The following is a 19,663-nucleotide window of genomic DNA, read 5'->3' on the forward strand; positions in this document are numbered from 1 at the left end:
CTCTCTACTAAAAATACAAAAATTAGCCAGGCATGGTGGCAGGCGCCTATAATCCCAGCTATTCAGGAGGCTGAGGCAGGAGAATCGCTTGAACCCGCGAGGCAGAGATTGCAGTGAGCCGAGATCACACCACTGCACTCTATCCTGGGTGGCAGAGCAAGACTCTGTCTAAAAATAAATAAATAAATAGTAATGGTGACATATTTATTAAAAATGTACAATTAAAATGAAGTGCTAAATTTGGCTTTTGCTTAAAGTTAAAACAGGGCAATTACACTCATTATCTTATTTTCTCAGAAGTTTTCCTTTGTGGTTATAAATTACTTTGCCTCATTAAGAAATGAGTTACTACTTAATACATTTCACTTGGTAGGTGTGATGAACTGAATTGTGTCTCCTCAAAATTCACCCCTAAAGTGACTGTATTTGGAGATAGTGCCTATAAAGAGGTAATAAATACAGGCAATCAAGATTAAATGGGCTGGGTGTGGTGGATCATGCCTGTAAATCCCAACACTTTGGGAGGCTGAGGCAGGTGGATCACTTGAGGTCAGGAGTACAAGATCAGCCTGGCCAACATGATGAAACCCCATCTCTACTAAAAATGTGTAGTGGCAGGCACCTATAGTCCCAGCTACTTGGGAGGCTAAGGCACGAGGATCGCTTGAGCCCAGGAGGTAGAGGTTACAGCAAGCAGAGATCATGTGCCACTGCACTCCAGCCAGGCGACAGTGAGACTCCATCTCAAAAAAAAAAAAAAAAAGATATTGTAGGGGGAGCACCTTAATCTTATAGAACTTATATCTTTATAAGATGAGGAAGAGATACCAGAGACCTTTCTCCCTCTGCATATACACAAAAGAAAGGCCATGTGGGGACACGGTGAGAATGTGGCCATCTGCAAGTCATGAAGAGAGCCCTCACCTGAAATTAACCTTGACAGCACCTTGATCTTGGACTTTTAGCCTCCAGAACTGTAAGAAAATAAATTTCTATTGTTTAAGCCACTCAGTCTGGAGTATTTTTTTATGGCAGCCCCAGCAGACTAATACAGAAGGAAAAACATTTTAAAACATGAGGCTAGAGGACAGGAGAAATAGCGAAGAGATGCCTGCACATGAAAATCTGGGGTAACATTATTCTCACACATTCCGCCATTCAGGTTACAATGCACTTCACAAGTGACTGCTGCTACAGTCCTTCTCTTAGTTCAGAAGGGCAGAAGACTACCTGGGTGTGTTTCAGATCAAATCACTGCTACCTTGAATGGTGAGCACTACACTCTTATTCCTTGGGTGCCGAGTGAATAACTCACTTATTTCAGACAAATTGTTTTATATAGTACTTAAAGGAGTTAGCAGCCTGTGTTTCTTGTAAGTCTGTCTTTGGAATCCTTTTCGTTGTTAAATTTCCTTTCTTTTTCTATTGTCATTTGTAGAGAAACATTTTAAAAGGTAAACTGTTTCTAAACCTCCATTAGTTTTCCTGATGGACATACTTTATCATTTCCCCTGAGGTCATTTTTTTAAACTGTTTTATTTTTAATCTTTTTATTATTTTAAAAATTGTTGTGGATAAATAGTAGGTGCTTCTATTTCTGGGGTATGTGAGATGTTTTGCTACAGGTATGCAATGGTGGAGAGGTGGGAATTGTTAATGGGCACACAAAAAACAGAAAGAATGAGTAAGACCTATTATTTGATAGCACAACGGGATGACTATAGTCAATAATAACTTGACCATATGCAACGGGAAATAAGCACGCCACAGAGAATGGGCTATCCATCCCCTCAAGCATTTATCCTGTAAGTCGCAAACAATCCAATTACATCAAGTTATTTTAAAATGTACAATGAAGTTATTATTGACTATAGTCATCCCGTTGTGCTATCAAATAGTAGGTCTTACTCATTCTTTCTATTTTTTGTGTGCCCATTAACAATTCCCAGCTCTCCACCAACCCCCTACTACCCTTCGCAGCTTCTGGTAACCATCTTTCCATTCTCTATGTCCATGAGTTCAACTGACTTGATTTTTAGATCCCACAAATAAGTGAGAACATGTGACATCTGTCTTTCTGTGCCTGGCTTATTTAACTTAACATAAAGTTTCATCCATGGTTTTGCAGATGGCTGGATCTCATTCTTTTTATGGCTGAATAATACTCCATTGTGTATATGTACCACATTTTCTTTATGCACTCATCTATTGATGGACACGTAGGTTGCTTCCAAATCTTTGCTACTGTAAATAGTGCTGCGACAAATATAGGAGTGCAGATATCTCTTCTATATACTGACTTTCTTTTTTTCAGGTTATATATCCTGCAGTGGAATTGCTGGATCATATCATAGCTCAATTTTTATTTTATTTTTTTTTTAGGAACTGAGGTCATGTTTTTACTACCACGTCAGCTCTTTCCATATCCTTTTCAAGATCTTTTAAGTTGTAGGTCCACAAACTAGACTCAGGAATCTACTGAAAAAGCAATGCTCAGCATAGCTGGAGTCACATGAATATATATATATACACATTCAGAAATGTCATCAACTGTTACTCCTCCTATGTTTAAGGGAAGGACTCCCCATTGTTACTGAGATGATACTTAGTTTACTCTATAACTTAAAAACAAGGCCGAAGACTAAACATACCACTAATTTAAATGTTCTTTACAGACTTGTCAACTGCTAAGACTACTGCGGTAGTATGGGAAACCTTTATTAGCTGGGGTATTGCTAAGGCACTCTGAGACTTAGAAACAGATGTTACAGGGTCATTATAATGTGAAGGTTACAAGTTTGAGGTCAGATTTCCTAGCTATGACCGGAAGTTCCTTAACTGCTATCTGGCTCATTTTCGTCATCAGTAAAATGGGGTTAATATTAATGCCTTCCTCATGGGGTTGTTATGAGGAATAAATGAATTCATAATACACAGAAGTGCTTAGAACAGTACTTGCAACACAGCAAGTGCTAATCAAGTGCTTAGTAATTAAAGCTAAAATGCTGCATCAAGGATAGCTCGAGTCTGCTGGGAGAATGGGGACGTCTGCTCTGATAGGGAAGGAGACACAGACCTGACTCAAAAGCACTTTCCTGCAGATTTCAATCCCTCTAGAAAAGGACCAGCTGGAGGAACAGCAATTGGCAATTTTCATTTGGGGGAGCTAGGTCTTCCCTGTCTCCTAACATTACCTTTCCAGTCTATGATACAGACTGCACTCCTCACTCCCTGGAGAGACATCCTGAATCAGAATGACTCCCTTGTTACCAAGAAAAACATCACAATCCCACTATTCCCTGAAAAGTGTGAGTAACCTCCTATTTTTGAGCAGATTCCCCAAGTAAATTCTTCCCCTGCCTCTGCTCTACTTCCTTCAAGGACACAGAGTCTTCAGTCTTTTGGTATCTGGGTTATGGGTAGTGAGAAGAGTTAGGTGGGAGTAAGAAAACCTGCCATGTCATTTCATGTCTTTTCTCAAAAAATACATTCTGAGCACCCAGTATGTGTGTGCCGTGGTTTCAGGAAGTGACTTTACCTTATCAGCTTCCTTCAGAGGCCTCAAAGCAGCAGTTTCCTTTGAGGCTTGTGTTTTACTCTGAAGTACACATTTTCAGGTAACATGGGTGAGCCTGTGCACCCCCTTACTAGATTTAGCCATAATTTATGTTTTTTGGGTCTTCCTCCATAATTACATCAAAACATTTTTGAAATTTTCTGTATTTGCTATTTCCCCTAAGTCCATTCAAAATTCAAGCCCACCTGTATTTGAGAGCCTAGCATTTCTCATACTTTAATGTGCAGATGTGGGGGATATGGTGAAAATGTAGATTCTGATTCTGGGGCGGAACCTGGGATTCTGCATCTCTAACACATTCCCAGGTGATGCTGATGCTGCCATCTTTGAACCACACTTTCAGCAGCAATGTTTTAGACCCCTCTTCCCCATAGCCAGCAACAATCAGGGCATTTAGACACCAGTGCACATCCCCTCACACACCAACGATTCTGATTTTTGCTTCCACATGTTGTGTTCTGCCCAATCTAAAGCAAGATAATTCTTTACATTGTCATTAAGATTTAGCAGACAGCTGTACTATGTATAATATAATGTGAGTATTTCATGTTGATGTTTATAATGATTAATAATCTGTCACTGGCTTTCCCTTCCTTTCTCATTGAGTAAAAATACCTTCTCCTCTCTGGACCCTCTGCCATTTGGCACTGAACTGTTATGTGTTGACATGAGTCTCTGCTCACTGGGTCTCCAGTCCCTGATCTCTTCCATTGTCTACTTTGCTGTCTCTCTGCAGTGGGGATAGGTTTAAGGTCATTCTAGAGAGTCCAGATACAGTAGGGGGCAGCACCCTTGGACCTTGGCATGGGAGACCCATGAACATTCATTGACCACACGGAGACACATTTAGGCTGTCTAGGAAGCCTCGTTGTTGTGTCACCTTGGAGAGGCTCATGTCTGTGGCGGGGTTGGTACCCTGCGCGGCAGATCAGCCCCAGCCCCACATCTGGAGCTGTTAGGAACCACCCCTCCCCACCTGCTTCCACAGGCCAGGACCCTGTGTTTTCTTCAGGCTCTGGACTCGTAAAGTCTTGGGTTCTAACTAGGCCAACAGCTATGACTATGTGATTCAGTATCTTAACCCAGGTTCCCTTTAACTGGCATAAATTTTAACCTATTTCTTAAATAATTATAGAATTTTGTTGCTAGAATCATTTTTAATTTTTTTTAGGATAGAAACTGAGGCCCCAGCAGGTAGAGGAGTTGACCAGGTTTCTTTACCTGGCAAGGGTGATCTGGTTGTTAGTGATGGAGCCAAGAATCAGAATAGTTACAGACTCATAGTCTAGCTCTACTCAGCTCCATGGGAATCTCCTACTGATGACTCAACTTAAGGATAAACAGAAACAATCAAGAGTAAAAGAATAATAATATGTTAGAAGTAGATATATTTTACAAGATAATCTAGATATGCCTAGGTAATAATCACTAGTTCTAAAGCTAGGATGAGGCTGGGTACGGTAGCTTATGCCCATAATCCCAGCACTTTGGGAGGTCCAGGCAGGTGGATTGCTTGAGGTCGGGAGTTCACCAGCCTGGCCAACATGGTGAAACCCTCTCTCTACTAAAAATACAAAAATTAGCCAGGCATGGTGGCAGGCGCCTATAATCCCAGCTATTCAGGAGGCTGAGGCAGGAGAATCGCTTGAACCTGGGAGGCGGGTGTGGCAGTGAGCTGAGATTGTGCCACTGCACTCCAGCCTGGGCAACAGAGCTCCGTCTCAAAAATAAATAAATAAAATAAAGCTAGCATGATTCAGTCCATTAAAACAATTGGAAAGAACACAAGGCAAAAAGTCAGAAGACACAGTTCCTTGTGAGCTAGGAGGTCAGCAGGACTGGTTTCACAAGGTAACAGGTCACAAAGACCCTGCTGATAAAACAGGATGCAGTAAAGAAGCCAGCCAAACCGTGCCAAAACCAAGATGGCAATAAAAGCCACCTCTGGTCTCTCTCACTGCTCATTATATGCTAATTGCAATACATTAGCATACCAAAAGAAACTCCCACTAGCGCCATGACAGTTTACAAATGCCATGAAACGTCTGGAAGTTATCCTATAAGGCCTGAAAGGGGGAGAAACTTATGGTTCTGAGAATTCCCCATCCCTTTCCTGGAAAACTCATAAATAATCCATCCCTTGTCTAGCATATGACCAAGAAACAACCATAAACACAGCCAACCAGCAGCCCTCAGGACTGCTTGTCTGTAGAGTAGGCATCCTTTTATTCCTTTACTTTCTTAATAAACTTGCTTTCATTTTACTCTGTCAGCTGGCTCTTGAAATCTTCCCTGTGTGAAGACAAGAACCCACGTGGCCTCCCAGGCTGAACTCCAATTTGGGGGTTTACCCTGTGGCACGTGTACTACTGCTAATGGGCATCGTGTCCGGGGTCGAGCACCCACACCTCCCCTCTCTTCTCAGCTTAGGTTTCTCACCTACAAAATGAGAGAGTTGAATCTCTAAACTTCCTTTCTAAATCTGACATTCTATGATTCCTTTGATTTCATGGCTCATGCTGCAAGGTATGATAGATTTATGTAACCAGTAATAACCACCCACTGACTCCGCATTCAAACAGGTCTCCTTTATGCTGAATTTTGCGCTGCAGGAGAGGCTTCAGGTCTCTTATGAATGGAATTTCAGGGTGTCTATTGGCATTAACCATGGCAGACAACAATTTCAAAGGAACAACATAAAATGAGGCAATTATTCATGTACTACAATGAAACTGCAGTCCATCTCCAGATATTCAGACTGTTTAATCTCCAAACAGCAGGCATTTAGCACCTCATCTGTGACCTGGGGGTTGACAGAACCACCTAGGACTCAGGACAGATCAGCAGGAAAAGAGGTAACACTTAGGTAACACCTTCAGCTTGTCAAATTGTATCACTGTTCATCAAAGGGAAACACACACATATAGCCATGAAGCTTGAAAGGCATCCTGGACGACCTCCGCTGTGGAAGAAGAGGCTTGCCAGGGTTTTCAGTCCCAGACCCTGAATTTGTGCTGTGGCTCTGTGCCGTGATTCTAGAGGGTTCTATAGTCCTAGCATCCCAGGGGCTGAGGCATACTAGACATTTCTCTTCCCTTTGGCTGGTGTCTATGTTATGTGTTTCTTTGGATTGACATTTGGCTTTCTAGAGCTGCTTAGTTCAGCATGCCATGTTGCATTTCACTTTGTACATAGACAACAGGGTTCCATGTAATAGTTGTGTGTGTGAGGGAAGTTTTAGTGAAGGTACTTTTGATCCCTAGAGTCCTTGATTTCCTTTGAAGCAATCATGCCACTCCAAAATGGCATAATTTCAAAATAAATATTAATATGCAAAGTCTGCATCATGGTCAGGGGTCCTTTTAGCTGTAGAGTACAGCCTGGATTACTGGTCTAGTTTGCACAAGACTTGTGCTAATGCAGCTGTTAATGTTACGGGATTTCTCTAACTCATCAGTTCTCATGAAGTAAAAAATGTATATACTTCATTCCATTTAGGTAAACACGGATCTCTAGCCTACACCAAAACACAACATAAAAACTAAGAGAGTCCTGGGAGTGAAAAGAAGGTCATTTTGCATACACTCAAATTATATTCACCATCTCTCCTCCCGCTTTTAACAGAATTTGTTTAAGTATTTTTTTCTTTATGGAGAGGATTTGGGCTGAATATGGAAATTTTCCCATTACCAGTCAGCTTCAGAATGTTGTTTCCCCCAAGTTTCTCATGATAAAAAGACTCAGATTCAGAGCTGAACTGCTGGCAGCTGAATTTCATTAAGACTTTGATGGGAAACTTAAGTTGGAATTACAAACATCTGTGGTTAAACTTCCCTTTAGTAAACCATTTCCCAGAATTTAACTTTACCACACCAAGAGCAAAAAAGAAAAACAGTTGAAGAAAGAACGCTGCTCTTTTGCAAATGTGAGTAGGTATTTAAATATTCTTCTATATGGTCACCAGACATCAACAGACTAGATTTACTTATTTTAGAAAAAAATATGATTGTTTGGAAATGCTAAGGTTTGGATTCAAAGCATATACTAGCAATCTGGTTTTAATGGCTTTTAACCAATCAAAGTTCTCAAAATTATGTCTGACCATCATTATATTCATATGGTTACTACAAGCCAGAAAAAAACCCTAAAGTAGGGGCATGTTTTTGGTATTTTAAATCAAGAAACTGTGACAAGTCAGAATTAATAATTTAATTATGAGGGGAAAAAAGGTATTGTCCTTGTCATATCAAAGCTGCTTTTCTTTTTTTTTTTTTTGAGATGGAGTTTCGCACTATCGCCCAGGCTGGAGTGCAGTGGCATGATCTCCGCTCACTGCAAGCTCCGCCTCCCTAGTTCAAGCACATCTCTGCCTCAGCCTTCCGAGTAGCTGGGATTACAGGCGCCCGCCGCTATGCACAGCTAATTTTTTTGTATTTTTAGTGGAGATGGAGGTCTCACCATCTCGGCCAGGCTGGTCTTGAACTCCTGACTTCGTGATCCACCCGTCTTGGACTCCCAAAATGTTGGGATTACAGGCGTGAGCTACCGTGCCCAGTCGCTGTTGGCTTTTTTCTTTAGCTTTTCTAGGGATTTAAGCATTCTTTTCTCTTAACTGCTCAGATCCTCCTATTGCTGGGGAAAGGCTATTTAAAGAACCATGAAAGACACAATGATTATAAAAACTAAATGACAGCCTTCTTCTCCAATGTTGGATGATCAGCAAATTTTAAGCAAGAGTTAAAAGTACTCGAATTTATGCAATAAGTAAAGAGTTTGATAACAAAATACTTTTAACAAGATAGTACAAAGCTTTACCTGAAGATAGACAGAGGCAGAGAGTGGAAAAATTAGGGAAAGGAAGGAGGGACAGACTGAGAGAAATGAGAGCTAAGTTTGTGTTAGGCAGCTTTCATATATTATTTCATCTAAATTTCACAAGAATTTTGCAAGGCAAGTGTATTTCTATTTATTTTGCAATTAGAGGAACTGAGTATCTAAAAGATGGTCCAATTTGCCCAAAGTCAAACAGCTAGAAAGTTGTGGAGCTGGATTCACAGCACATCTGTCTGGTTGTAAGCCCATATTCTGCTTGTAATGAAAGGTGAATTTCAAAATATTGCAAAACAGAGGCTGCAAATAAATTATCTTTGGGCTGAATCTGGCCCTCAGATGTACTCAGCCTACAGGGTATTTAAAAGTGTTTGAGTCAGCAATTTCACTTATGAATCCAAATTCTGTCTTCTTTTGAAAAAGAACAAATAAAACAAAAGAAAACCAGAAGACCTGGCAATGCTGAAAGGTGGCTGCCACTCTGGAAGAGGGATCCTCCCATCTCCTGTTACTGAGTCCCACCACTCACAGGATGCGTTTCTTTACTGAGCTAGATACACTCAATTCTTTTTCACCTGGCCCCTGTAAGACTCTGAGGCTTAAAACTTCCTCTGTACCATATGATCCAGCAATTCCACTTGTAGGTATACACCCCCAAAAACCTGAAAGCAAGAGCTCAAACAGAGGCTTGCGCAGCAATGTTCGTAGCAGCATTACTCACATTAGCCAGAAGGTAGAAACAACCCAAATGTCCATCAGCAAATGAATGGACAAAACATAGTGTACATATAAACAGTATTATTCAGTTTTAAAAAGGAATGCAATTCTGACACATGCTGCAACATGGGTGAGTCTCAAAGACATTATGCTAAATGAAATAAGCCAGGCACAAAAGGATAAGTATTGCATGATTATGTATATGGGGTACTTAGAGTAGTTAAATTCATACAGACAAAGTAGAATGGTGGTTGCCAGGGACTGAGGGAAGGAGTTAATTGGAAGTTATTGTTTAATGGGTTTTAGTTTGGGAAAATGAAAAAGTTCTGGAGATCCATGGTGATGGTTTTATAACAACGTGAATATAGTCAATGCCACTGAACTGTGTCCTTAAAAATAGTTCAAATGGCCAGGTGCAGTGGCTCATGCCTGTAATCCCAGCACTTCGGGAGACCGAGGCAGGCGGATCACAAGGTCAGGAGATTGAGAGCATCCTGGCTAATACAGTGAAACCCCATTTCTACTAAAAACACAAAAAATTAGCCAGGCATGGTGGCACACACCTGTAGTCCCAGCTACTTGGGAGACTGAGGCAGGAGAATTGTTTGAACCCAGGAGGCAGAGGTTGCAGTGAACCAAGATAGCACCACTGCACTCCAGCCTGGGTGACAGAGCGAAACTCCATTTCAAAAAAAAAAAAAAAAAAAATCAAATGACAAAGTTTCTGTTATATTTATTTTATCACATTAAAAGAAAAAACTTTCTCTGGTTAGATCAAAGAACTCTGGAACACTAGGGAATGAAATTCTTTATTTTTTAGCAATTTTATAATAAATTCTATAAGATAGACTAGGTATTCCTTAGGTAAAACTATTATGAGTTTCCTACTTATTAATCTAAATCAAGAGCTTTTAAGGTAGACTGTAGCATCATGTGGAGGACACACACTAGAATATCATTATAAAGAGAAAATAAGATAAGAAGACTCTATAGTTGAAAAAAAAAAAGTGCTCTATCAGGGAGACTCCCTGGTATACAGAAAGCAGAGAAAGGAATTTGAAAATTTGGTTAAGGTACTCACCACTTTTAAATGTCAATGAACTCATCTGTAAAATGGGTATAATTTTCACTATTTAGTATTAAATAAGATAATTCATGTAGGTTGATGGGACATGGTACAAGTCAACAAGTCTTAGTTTTTTTCTTTCTTACATGAGTAGTTCTAAAACACGGTTATTAGACTAGATGGGAAAGCGAAGTTACCTCAACTTTTTGTAACTTATGCTACTCATCCAACAAGCACTGCAAAAATGGTCTTTAAATTGCATTTTGTATTTCTTCATTTTAAGAAATTCCCAGCCGGGCGCGGTGGTTCACACCTGTAATCCCAGCACTTTGGGAGGCCCAGGCGGGTGGATCACAAGGTCATGAGATAGAGACTATCTTGGCCAACCATGTCTCTACTAAAATACAAAAAATTAGTCGGGCATGGTGGCACATACCTATAATCCCAGCTACTTGGGAGGCTGAGGCAGGGGAATAGCTTGAACCCAGGAGGCAGGGGTTGCAGTGAGCTGAGATCAAGCCACTGCATTCCAGCCTGTCAATAGAGCAAGACGCTGTCTCAAAAAAAAAAAAAAAGGAATTCCCAAAATTTTGACTAGAAGTATTCCTGTATATACTTCTATTTATCTAATCACCTCTTCCTAGCTACTTTTGCACAGTTCAACTGCTTTTATAAACTCCTTCCTAGCTGTGCCACTTACAAGTAGGGGCCTGGGCAAATGCTCTGTGCCTCGGTTTCTATGTGTATCAAATGAGATAATAACGATACCAGTCACACTGACTTGTCATGAAAGTTACTGGAAATTACTCATGGGAAGTGTTTAGATCCCTATCTGGCATGTGGTAAGTACTCAACGAGTGTCAGCTGTGAGCCATGCTATTCTAGCTATTACCACTACCGCTATATTGCAGTTCTTCTAAAATAAGGTTTTGGAAGCCCATTTTGGTGTTTGGCAAGTAAGTTTTGTGCCCTACTGGTCTAGCTCAGGAATAATACATTTTTCACATTACCTTGCATGGCACTTACCTTGTAGCCACTCTTATAGAATGTTAGTACATTGTTCTTTATATAATGGCCACGTATTTTTTTTTTTTTTTTGTCTCTTCAATTGCTCACCCCTGAGGGCAAAGATGAGACTAGGCTTCTTTCTATTCCTTCTTGTGCCTATTTTATTGCTCCGTTTGAGGTAAGACTCCAAACCAACTTGTTGGGTGAATAAATGAATGAAATAGTGGCTGCGTGTAAGGGGTTCAGATAACCTAATTGAATTGTTAGAACATCAGTAGAGAGTGATAACCCAGGCTAGCAACTGGAGGTCTTAGTGTGATCCCATGGGACCTTTTTCAAAGCAAGTGACCAAGATAAGAAAAAAGAAAGCAGATGGTTAAAGAGATCTAAAATATTTTTATTAAACATTCTGCAATCTTTCAACGGCAGGAGCCTAACAATGCTTTGGGACATGGGGTCATGTATCAACAAGGAAAAGAGTCAAAAGGGAAAGTCCCTCAGAGTTAGTCTGCTTTATACAGTTTCTCTTTAGCAAGTCAGTTTTTCTGGTGTAGGGTGCATTCATGGGCACTGATCTTCTTGGAGTGAAGTTAACACAACAATAATGACAATAGCAAAGCTGAGGTTTCTAGGAGAGAAATTCCTCTTTTCCCCTCTGAGGGGCATTTACTCAACGTTGTCAATTGTATCCCTTATTCTCTCATTTATCTGTGAAAGCCAGTAACAGCACCGTCACCCCCTCCACCACCTTCCACCTTGCCCTGTCAGCAGAGTCCTTGCCTTCTCAATTTCTCAGTCTTTGTGTGGCTTCTTTCTAGCCACACAGTGTAACTTCCAACTTCATGTTCTTGACCTTGTTTAGTTCCTGCTTCTTTTTAATGGACAAGGATCTCACTCTTCCCAAGGACATTCTGTTACTGGCTTCTTGTGGGGTTGTTCCCATCTTCATTCCTGCCCCCACTCCAGTTCTTTTCCCTATCTACCATATTTATAATGGTCAAGAAGACTTTGGCCTCGTTTTTCTTGCTATAGTGTGCATGGTGGAATGAATAGACTTTCTTTTCCTTAATGTGAAATATTAGAATACTGATTATCATTATTGAAACTGCCCAGTCTTCCCTTTTAAGAATCACCTGTTGAGAATCAGTGTTCTCACCATAAACTCAGCAATAATGGACTCAGTAGATTAATTGTCAAGAAGCAAAGGTGGGAAAATCCTCCCCACAACTAGTATGGAGTTACCCACAGGTGCTCTTCTTTCCAAATACTTTGCATCTCGGGGGAAGCTTTGGCTTGTTTTACAAGGAAAAGAGGAGACTTTTTTTTTGGTCAGCCAACAGTCGCCATCCTTTTATTCTGTGCATATTTCATGTATTTGCTCCCCAGCTCACACGGAGCAATACAGCATGTCAGAGTTTGTGTCTTGGGCCAAGTACTCAGGGATGGAGAGTTCACAAGCTGGACTATTGAGGAGCTTAGGAGAACCTCAGGAAGGCCTTTAGCCAAGCACCTCCCACTGCTCCATGCTTGCCTTAATATTTTTCTTCCTTCCCTCCCTCTGAAGGAGAATTGCAGAATAACCATTCATATAAATCCAAGTAAAAATGTATTTTTAGAATATCCTCCCATCCACACATTGAACCTCTCCCATGAATAATGTGTCCGTGTTCTCTTTCTCTCTCCATATATACACAAATACCATCTCCTGAGCCAATCCAGTAAAGTGTTTGTACCATGTTATTAAGTCTCCAGAATGTATTTGGTTTAAGGTCTGCTTACTGCTATAAAGAGCATGGGAAACCTGATGGTGGGGCGTTGGGATCGCCATGGGACCGCAGGCTAACTGGAGGCATTATGTGAAACTATGCAGTGGGAACATAATTACCTCAATCTCACCCTTTCTACACCATATACTTTGACCTTCCTGGAATGACTAATATCTTCTTTCTGTTTTTCAAAACTGAAGGCCTCCACTGGCATTCTGAGCCTATTACTCTGACAATATTACAAATTTAACTCACCATATGACTTTTTTTTTCCAGTTGGAAGAATATAGATAAACAGATACAATAACATTAAGTAAAAGAAAACCATAAACATAGGTTCTAAGGAATATTCTTGAATAAGGGTTTTTCTAAATCTGATCATCCACATTTTTGATAGTAACAATTATAACAACTCTTGGCATATATAAAGCATTTATACTACGTCAAGCACTACGCTAAGCACTCTATTTTATCTAATTTCATTACAGTAACAGTATGAGGTATGAAGTAAGCATCAATAAATTCTGTCAGTACCAGTTTATCTGCAGTCTGGGGATCTGTAACTTGCCCAAGGTCAAAGAGCTTGAAATTTCAACTTGGGACCATCAGACTGAAAACCTGAAATCTAAAACACTTTGCTGTGCTGCCTTCCTATTATGTCACCAAACATAAGCATGCATAAGAAATTTCCTGGGGTCTGAACATTAATTTTAAGGTTGTCTAAAGCTCAAAAAATTACTTTCCTATTTTTTTTTCTTTTTGTGGCATGAGAGTTAAAAAAAACAGTTGTATATGGCTTGTCTCTTTAGACATAACAGACACAAATACAGCATGCCTGGATAAATTTGAATTTCAGATGAACAGTGAAAACAAATTTTAGTATAAATATGTCCTCTGAAGTATTTGGGATGTGATAAAAATTCATTCATTATTTATCTGAAATTCACATTTGAGTGTCCTGCAAATTTATCTGCCAATCTTACTCTTAAGTCAAGCATTTCATTCAGGGACTTTCCATGCTCAAAGCAACAGGTGGAGATAATGCTTCCCTGGGGTTAATTCCAAGCCTGTAGAGAAGCAAAGCCTTCCCATTGCATGAAATCCCTCCTGGTCTGGCTTCTCCCCAAGTTTCTGGGTATGAAGCTGACCACAATCCATGCTCCTTCTTTCTCATGGAGGCTACATTTTATACCACAGTGAGAATTTGGTATATTCTGACCCTGTCCACACTCTCTCTTTTTGGGGGCATGTGAGTAGGGCTTACTCTGAAGAAGGACCATGTTCATGCGCCTTATTTTTAATCATCAATAATTAATAACTATAATTGTACTAACAACAGAATTCATAGCAATAATCCATGCATCAGTGATGTTAGAAATGGTGTCAATCCACATAACTGTTTTAGTTGTACAGTTGCTGTAACCATAGCTATAGAGTGTGGTGTTTGTTTTGTTAGGTCAATTGCTCCTTCCTTTCCCATGAACTTAGGTGACTTCATTTTCCTCCCTCTTAGCATCTCCCATGCAGTGGACATGCTGTTGTCTGTTTCAGTTCAGGGGCCTCTTAAATCACTTGTTCTGGATTCATTTTCCTTTACCAGATCTCTACATTCCGGTTTTGTTTCCAACTTAAAAGCTATTGTAAGATATTCAAACAGCAGCTCTTTCAATAAATGTATTATCAATACCATATCCTGAGGCTTGATTTTAATGGAAACGTCTTGTTTCTGGAATACAATGTCTCATTTCTACTTAAGGTATCCTCTCAGCAGTTTCCTAACAGCTCCTTTCATGACCAGCCCCTCTCACTCACCCCTTCACCTTCCCTGCTGCAGAAGACTTCTTGCCTAATATGAGACAAAAAGCCTGCAGTAGTGTTCCCACCGTCCTAACAGCGCAGAGGAGCAGGAAGCCAGTGACAGGGCACACACGTTAAGTGCTGTGGCTTGACAAAATGACTACTGGACACGCAAGTGGCAGAAGTCACCGATGTGCTGCTGCAGTCCCCGGGGAGAGTCTAGCAGATGAACTCAGAGCACCAACAACACATGCACTCTCGCCCGTTTGAGCAGACACACTCCGAAGCCTCAACTTTCAACTCTCAACATCCAAATGCAACTTACAAAGGAAAACTGTTTCAAGTTTCCGAACTGACCTAGCCCAGGTGAAACTCTCAAGGCAATGGGGAGAGGAAATAAGCGGAGAGAGAGAAGGACGAGTGTGGCACAGCCCGCGGGGGCGCAGGTGCCCTAAAAGGGTGGCAATGGCAGGGACACTGTACCTCGGCCGCAGGCGGAAGGCGTCCCAGAGCCACGCGGGGCTCGCTCGTCTCAGGCGGGTCTTGCCTGCCAACCGCTGAGCTCCCTTCAATGTCAAAAGGAAAAGCGTTGTCGTCCCCGGACGCGGCGCGGGAGCAGGCAGCGCTCCAGAGGAGCCACAGAGGCAGGACCGAGCACCAGGCTGAGCTCAAAGCCATTTCTCCGCTGACATCCAGCAGGGCTCGGGCGCCGTAGGTCTCCGTGGGTCCCCCGCGTGGTGCGGCGGTGCCTCGCTTATTTTCCCTCCAATCCGTGTGCAGTATCCGGAGGTGGCAGCGCAACCGGCAGCTTAGGAAAAAAGGGAAAGTCCTAGAGTAAGGGAGAGCCCCAACCTCTCTCTCCCTCTTTCTCTCTCCCTTACTCCCCTTCTCTCTCCCTCTCCCTCTCCCTCTTTCACTTTTTCTCTTTCTCCCAGAGGTTCTGGCTCAAGAACGTACAGATGGACGGAGCCTACAGTCCGGCATCAAAGGGCAGACGGATTGGGTGAGCCCCGCCAGCGCCAGGCGACCTCCTCTCCCTGGCCGTCCGGTACTGGGGACTGCGCTGTCCTGGCTTCCTTCTCACATTCATTCTCACCACTCCCTTTTTACCTTCCACTTCCAGACCCTCCCACTCTAAGCTGGCTTTTCAGACACTGAGGTCCGCCTTTCCCTGCGGCCTTCCCTCCCCTCTCAGTTTGGAGCCCCTCCAAGGGCTCCAGAAGAATATTCAGCTTTTGTGACCGCTTCCTCACCACTCTTATTTATGTAGTCAAGGTACCGGATGTCTTATCTGTATTTATATAGATCTTTTATGTGGCCCCCGCTAGTTTGCAGGAAAGTGGGTGGAAAAGGGATTCCAGGGGCAGGAACCAGAGGTACATTATTTCTGAAGGCGGACGGTCAGGGTGCCCACTTTCTTGAGCACGGTTTCTGGGTTTTTTTTCTAGGGATAGACTGTTGCACTCTTTGTGCTCATATCTTCTCTGGAGATTCACTGGCCACCCCTCTTCCTCCCGACGGTCCTCACCCAGAGGGCTTGGGAGAAGAATATCTTTCACTGCAGCGCTGGAAAATGACTTCATTACCCAAATGCATGAACTTTTATTTACAAAGAACATCTTGTTTTCATCCTAAAGAGGTGCTTTGTAAGGGACCCGGAACAAGGCTTGCAGTGTACGAGCCTGTCAAATATACTGCCCACAGCCCCAGCCTCTTCCTCTTGGCCTGTAATCTCATGCCTACTACATCTGTCTGAATCATGTAACCTTTCCAAGACTTCAGGGTGAAGTTGGGCTACGGTTATGTCAGGGGTGCCCCTGTGGATGGGATAGTGTCTGCAACAGCTTATAGGTACCTTTGTTTACATTGGCTTCATAACGAGCTCTAAACATTTCCAGAAGATCCAACCATGGTTTAAAAATGGTCAGATGAGACAACCATAAAATGACACCCAGGTAAGCGTCTAGGTGAAATAAAGCATTTTAATATAATCTAATCATGCAATAAATAAATAAAGCCTTTTCATCAAACCTAATCATTAGCTCCATTTCGTAGAACAAAAGTCATTTTATCTAAGCATAAGCAAAACCATTTATTTTGCACCTAACATGTGCCAGATACTTGGCATATGCTATTTATAAACCTCACAGCATTCCTGCAAATACCATTAATCTCCTTTTATAGAAGAAGAAAGCGAGGTTCAGAGAGACTAGGACATTTGCCCAAGGCCGCACAGCTGGTGGAAAGCAGAGATGGGATTTGGATCCGGGCCTCACTGATTCCAAAGCTCTCTTTTACTGATCTATATACATGACACTACAACTTCAAAATAAAGAGCATGAATTCAGAGGTGAAAGAAATGGTCACTTTATTTTTTGAGTGCCTTTCATGTGCAAAAAAAAAAAAAAAAAATCAAATGACAAAGTTTCTGTTATATTTATTTTATCACATTAAAAGAAAAAACTTTCTCTGGTTAGATCAAAGAACTCTGGAACACTAGGGAATGAAATTCTTTATTTTTTAGCAATTTTATAATAAATTCTATAAGATAGACTAGGTATTCCTTAGGTAAAACTATTATGAGTTTCCTACTTATTAATCTAAATCAAGAGCTTTTAAGGTAGACTGTAGCATCATGTGGAGGACACACACTAGAATATCATTATAAAGAGAAAATAAGATAAGAAGACTCTATAGTTGAAAAAAAAAAAGTGCTCTATCAGGGAGACTCCCTGGTATACAGAAAGCAGAGAAAGGAATTTGAAAATTTGGTTAAGGTACTCACCACTTTTAAATGTCAATGAACTCATCTGTAAAATGGGTATAATTTTCACTATTTAGTATTAAATAAGATAATTCATGTAGGTTGATGGGACATGGTACAAGTCAACAAGTCTTAGTTTTTTTCTTTCTTACATGAGTAGTTCTAAAACACGGTTATTAGACTAGATGGGAAAGCGAAGTTACCTCAACTTTTTGTAACTTATGCTACTCATCCAACAAGCACTGCAAAAATGGTCTTTAAATTGCATTTTGTATTTCTTCATTTTAAGAAATTCCCAGCCGGGCGCGGTGGTTCACACCTGTAATCCCAGCACTTTGGGAGGCCCAGGCGGGTGGATCACAAGGTCATGAGATAGAGACTATCTTGGCCAACCATGTCTCTACTAAAATACAAAAAATTAGTCGGGCATGGTGGCACATACCTATAATCCCAGCTACTTGGGAGGCTGAGGCAGGGGAATAGCTTGAACCCAGGAGGCAGGGGTTGCAGTGAGCTGAGATCAAGCCACTGCATTCCAGCCTGTCAATAGAGCAAGACGCTGTCTCAAAAAAAAAAAAAAAGGAATTCCCAAAATTTTGACTAGAAGTATTCCTGTATATACTTCTATTTATCTAATCACCTCTTCCTAGCTACTTTTGCACAGTTCAACTGCTTTTATAAACTCCTTCCTAGCTGTGCCACTTACAAGTAGGGGCCTGGGCAAATGCTCTGTGCCTCGGTTTCTATGTGTATCAAATGAGATAATAACGATACCAGTCACACTGACTTGTCATGAAAGTTACTGGAAATTACTCATGGGAAGTGTTTAGATCCCTATCTGGCATGTGGTAAGTACTCAACGAGTGTCAGCTGTGAGCCATGCTATTCTAGCTATTACCACTACCGCTATATTGCAGTTCTTCTAAAATAAGGTTTTGGAAGCCCATTTTGGTGTTTGGCAAGTAAGTTTTGTGCCCTACTGGTCTAGCTCAGGAATAATACATTTTTCACATTACCTTGCATGGCACTTACCTTGTAGCCACTCTTATAGAATGTTAGTACATTGTTCTTTATATAATGGCCACGTATTTTTTTTTTTTTTTTGTCTCTTCAATTGCTCACCCCTGAGGGCAAAGATGAGACTAGGCTTCTTTCTATTCCTTCTTGTGCCTATTTTATTGCTCCGTTTGAGGTAAGACTCCAAACCAACTTGTTGGGTGAATAAATGAATGAAATAGTGGCTGCGTGTAAGGGGTTCAGATAACCTAATTGAATTGTTAGAACATCAGTAGAGAGTGATAACCCAGGCTAGCAACTGGAGGTCTTAGTGTGATCCCATGGGACCTTTTTCAAAGCAAGTGACCAAGATAAGAAAAAAGAAAGCAGATGGTTAAAGAGATCTAAAATATTTTTATTAAACATTCTGCAATCTTTCAACGGCAGGAGCCTAACAATGCTTTGGGACATGGGGTCATGTATCAACAAGGAAAAGAGTCAAAAGGGAAAGTCCCTCAGAGTTAGTCTGCTTTATACAGTTTCTCTTTAGCAAGTCAGTTTTTCTGGTGTAGGGTGCATTCATGGGCACTGATCTTCTTGGAGTGAAGTTAACACAACAATAATGACAATAGCAAAGCTGAGGTTTCTAGGAGAGAAATTCCTCTTTTCCCCTCTGAGGGGCATTTACTCAACGTTGTCAATTGTATCCCTTATTCTCTCATTTATCTGTGAAAGCCAGTAACAGCACCGTCACCCCCTCCACCACCTTCCACCTTGCCCTGTCAGCAGAGTCCTTGCCTTCTCAATTTCTCAGTCTTTGTGTGGCTTCTTTCTAGCCACACAGTGTAACTTCCAACTTCATGTTCTTGACCTTGTTTAGTTCCTGCTTCTTTTTAATGGACAAGGATCTCACTCTTCCCAAGGACATTCTGTTACTGGCTTCTTGTGGGGTTGTTCCCATCTTCATTCCTGCCCCCACTCCAGTTCTTTTCCCTATCTACCATATTTATAATGGTCAAGAAGACTTTGGCCTCGTTTTTCTTGCTATAGTGTGCATGGTGGAATGAATAGACTTTCTTTTCCTTAATGTGAAATATTAGAATACTGATTATCATTATTGAAACTGCCCAGTCTTCCCTTTT

At 41.2% G+C, this 19,663-nt stretch overlaps 1 protein-coding gene across 3 annotated transcripts in view; it reads right to left on the reverse strand.

Moving 5' to 3' along the window:
* Nucleotides 1-15,991, reverse strand: part of LAMA4 (laminin, alpha 4) — a 148,355-nt gene extending 132,364 nt beyond the window's left edge. For 2 of the 3 annotated variants that reach the window (XM_011935031.1, XM_011935030.1), the window contains exons 1-2: nt 15,736-15,991; nt 15,245-15,569 (exon numbers count right to left, since the gene is read on the reverse strand). In XM_011935031.1, the coding sequence (XP_011790421.1) occupies nt 15,245-15,569; nt 15,736-15,851 (441 nt within the window). In that variant the 5' untranslated portion in view covers nt 15,852-15,991. Of the gene's footprint in view, nt 1-15,244; nt 15,570-15,718 lie in introns of all 3 variants that reach the window. The other variant, XM_011935032.1, reaches the window with a different exon arrangement.
* Between the last annotated feature and the right edge of the window lie 3,672 nt (nt 15,992-19,663).

This window comes from Colobus angolensis, unplaced genomic scaffold, assembly GCF_000951035.1.
Source record: "Colobus angolensis palliatus isolate OR3802 unplaced genomic scaffold, Cang.pa_1.0 Scaffold14, whole genome shotgun sequence".
Lineage (NCBI taxonomy): Eukaryota > Metazoa > Chordata > Mammalia > Primates > Cercopithecidae > Colobus > Colobus angolensis.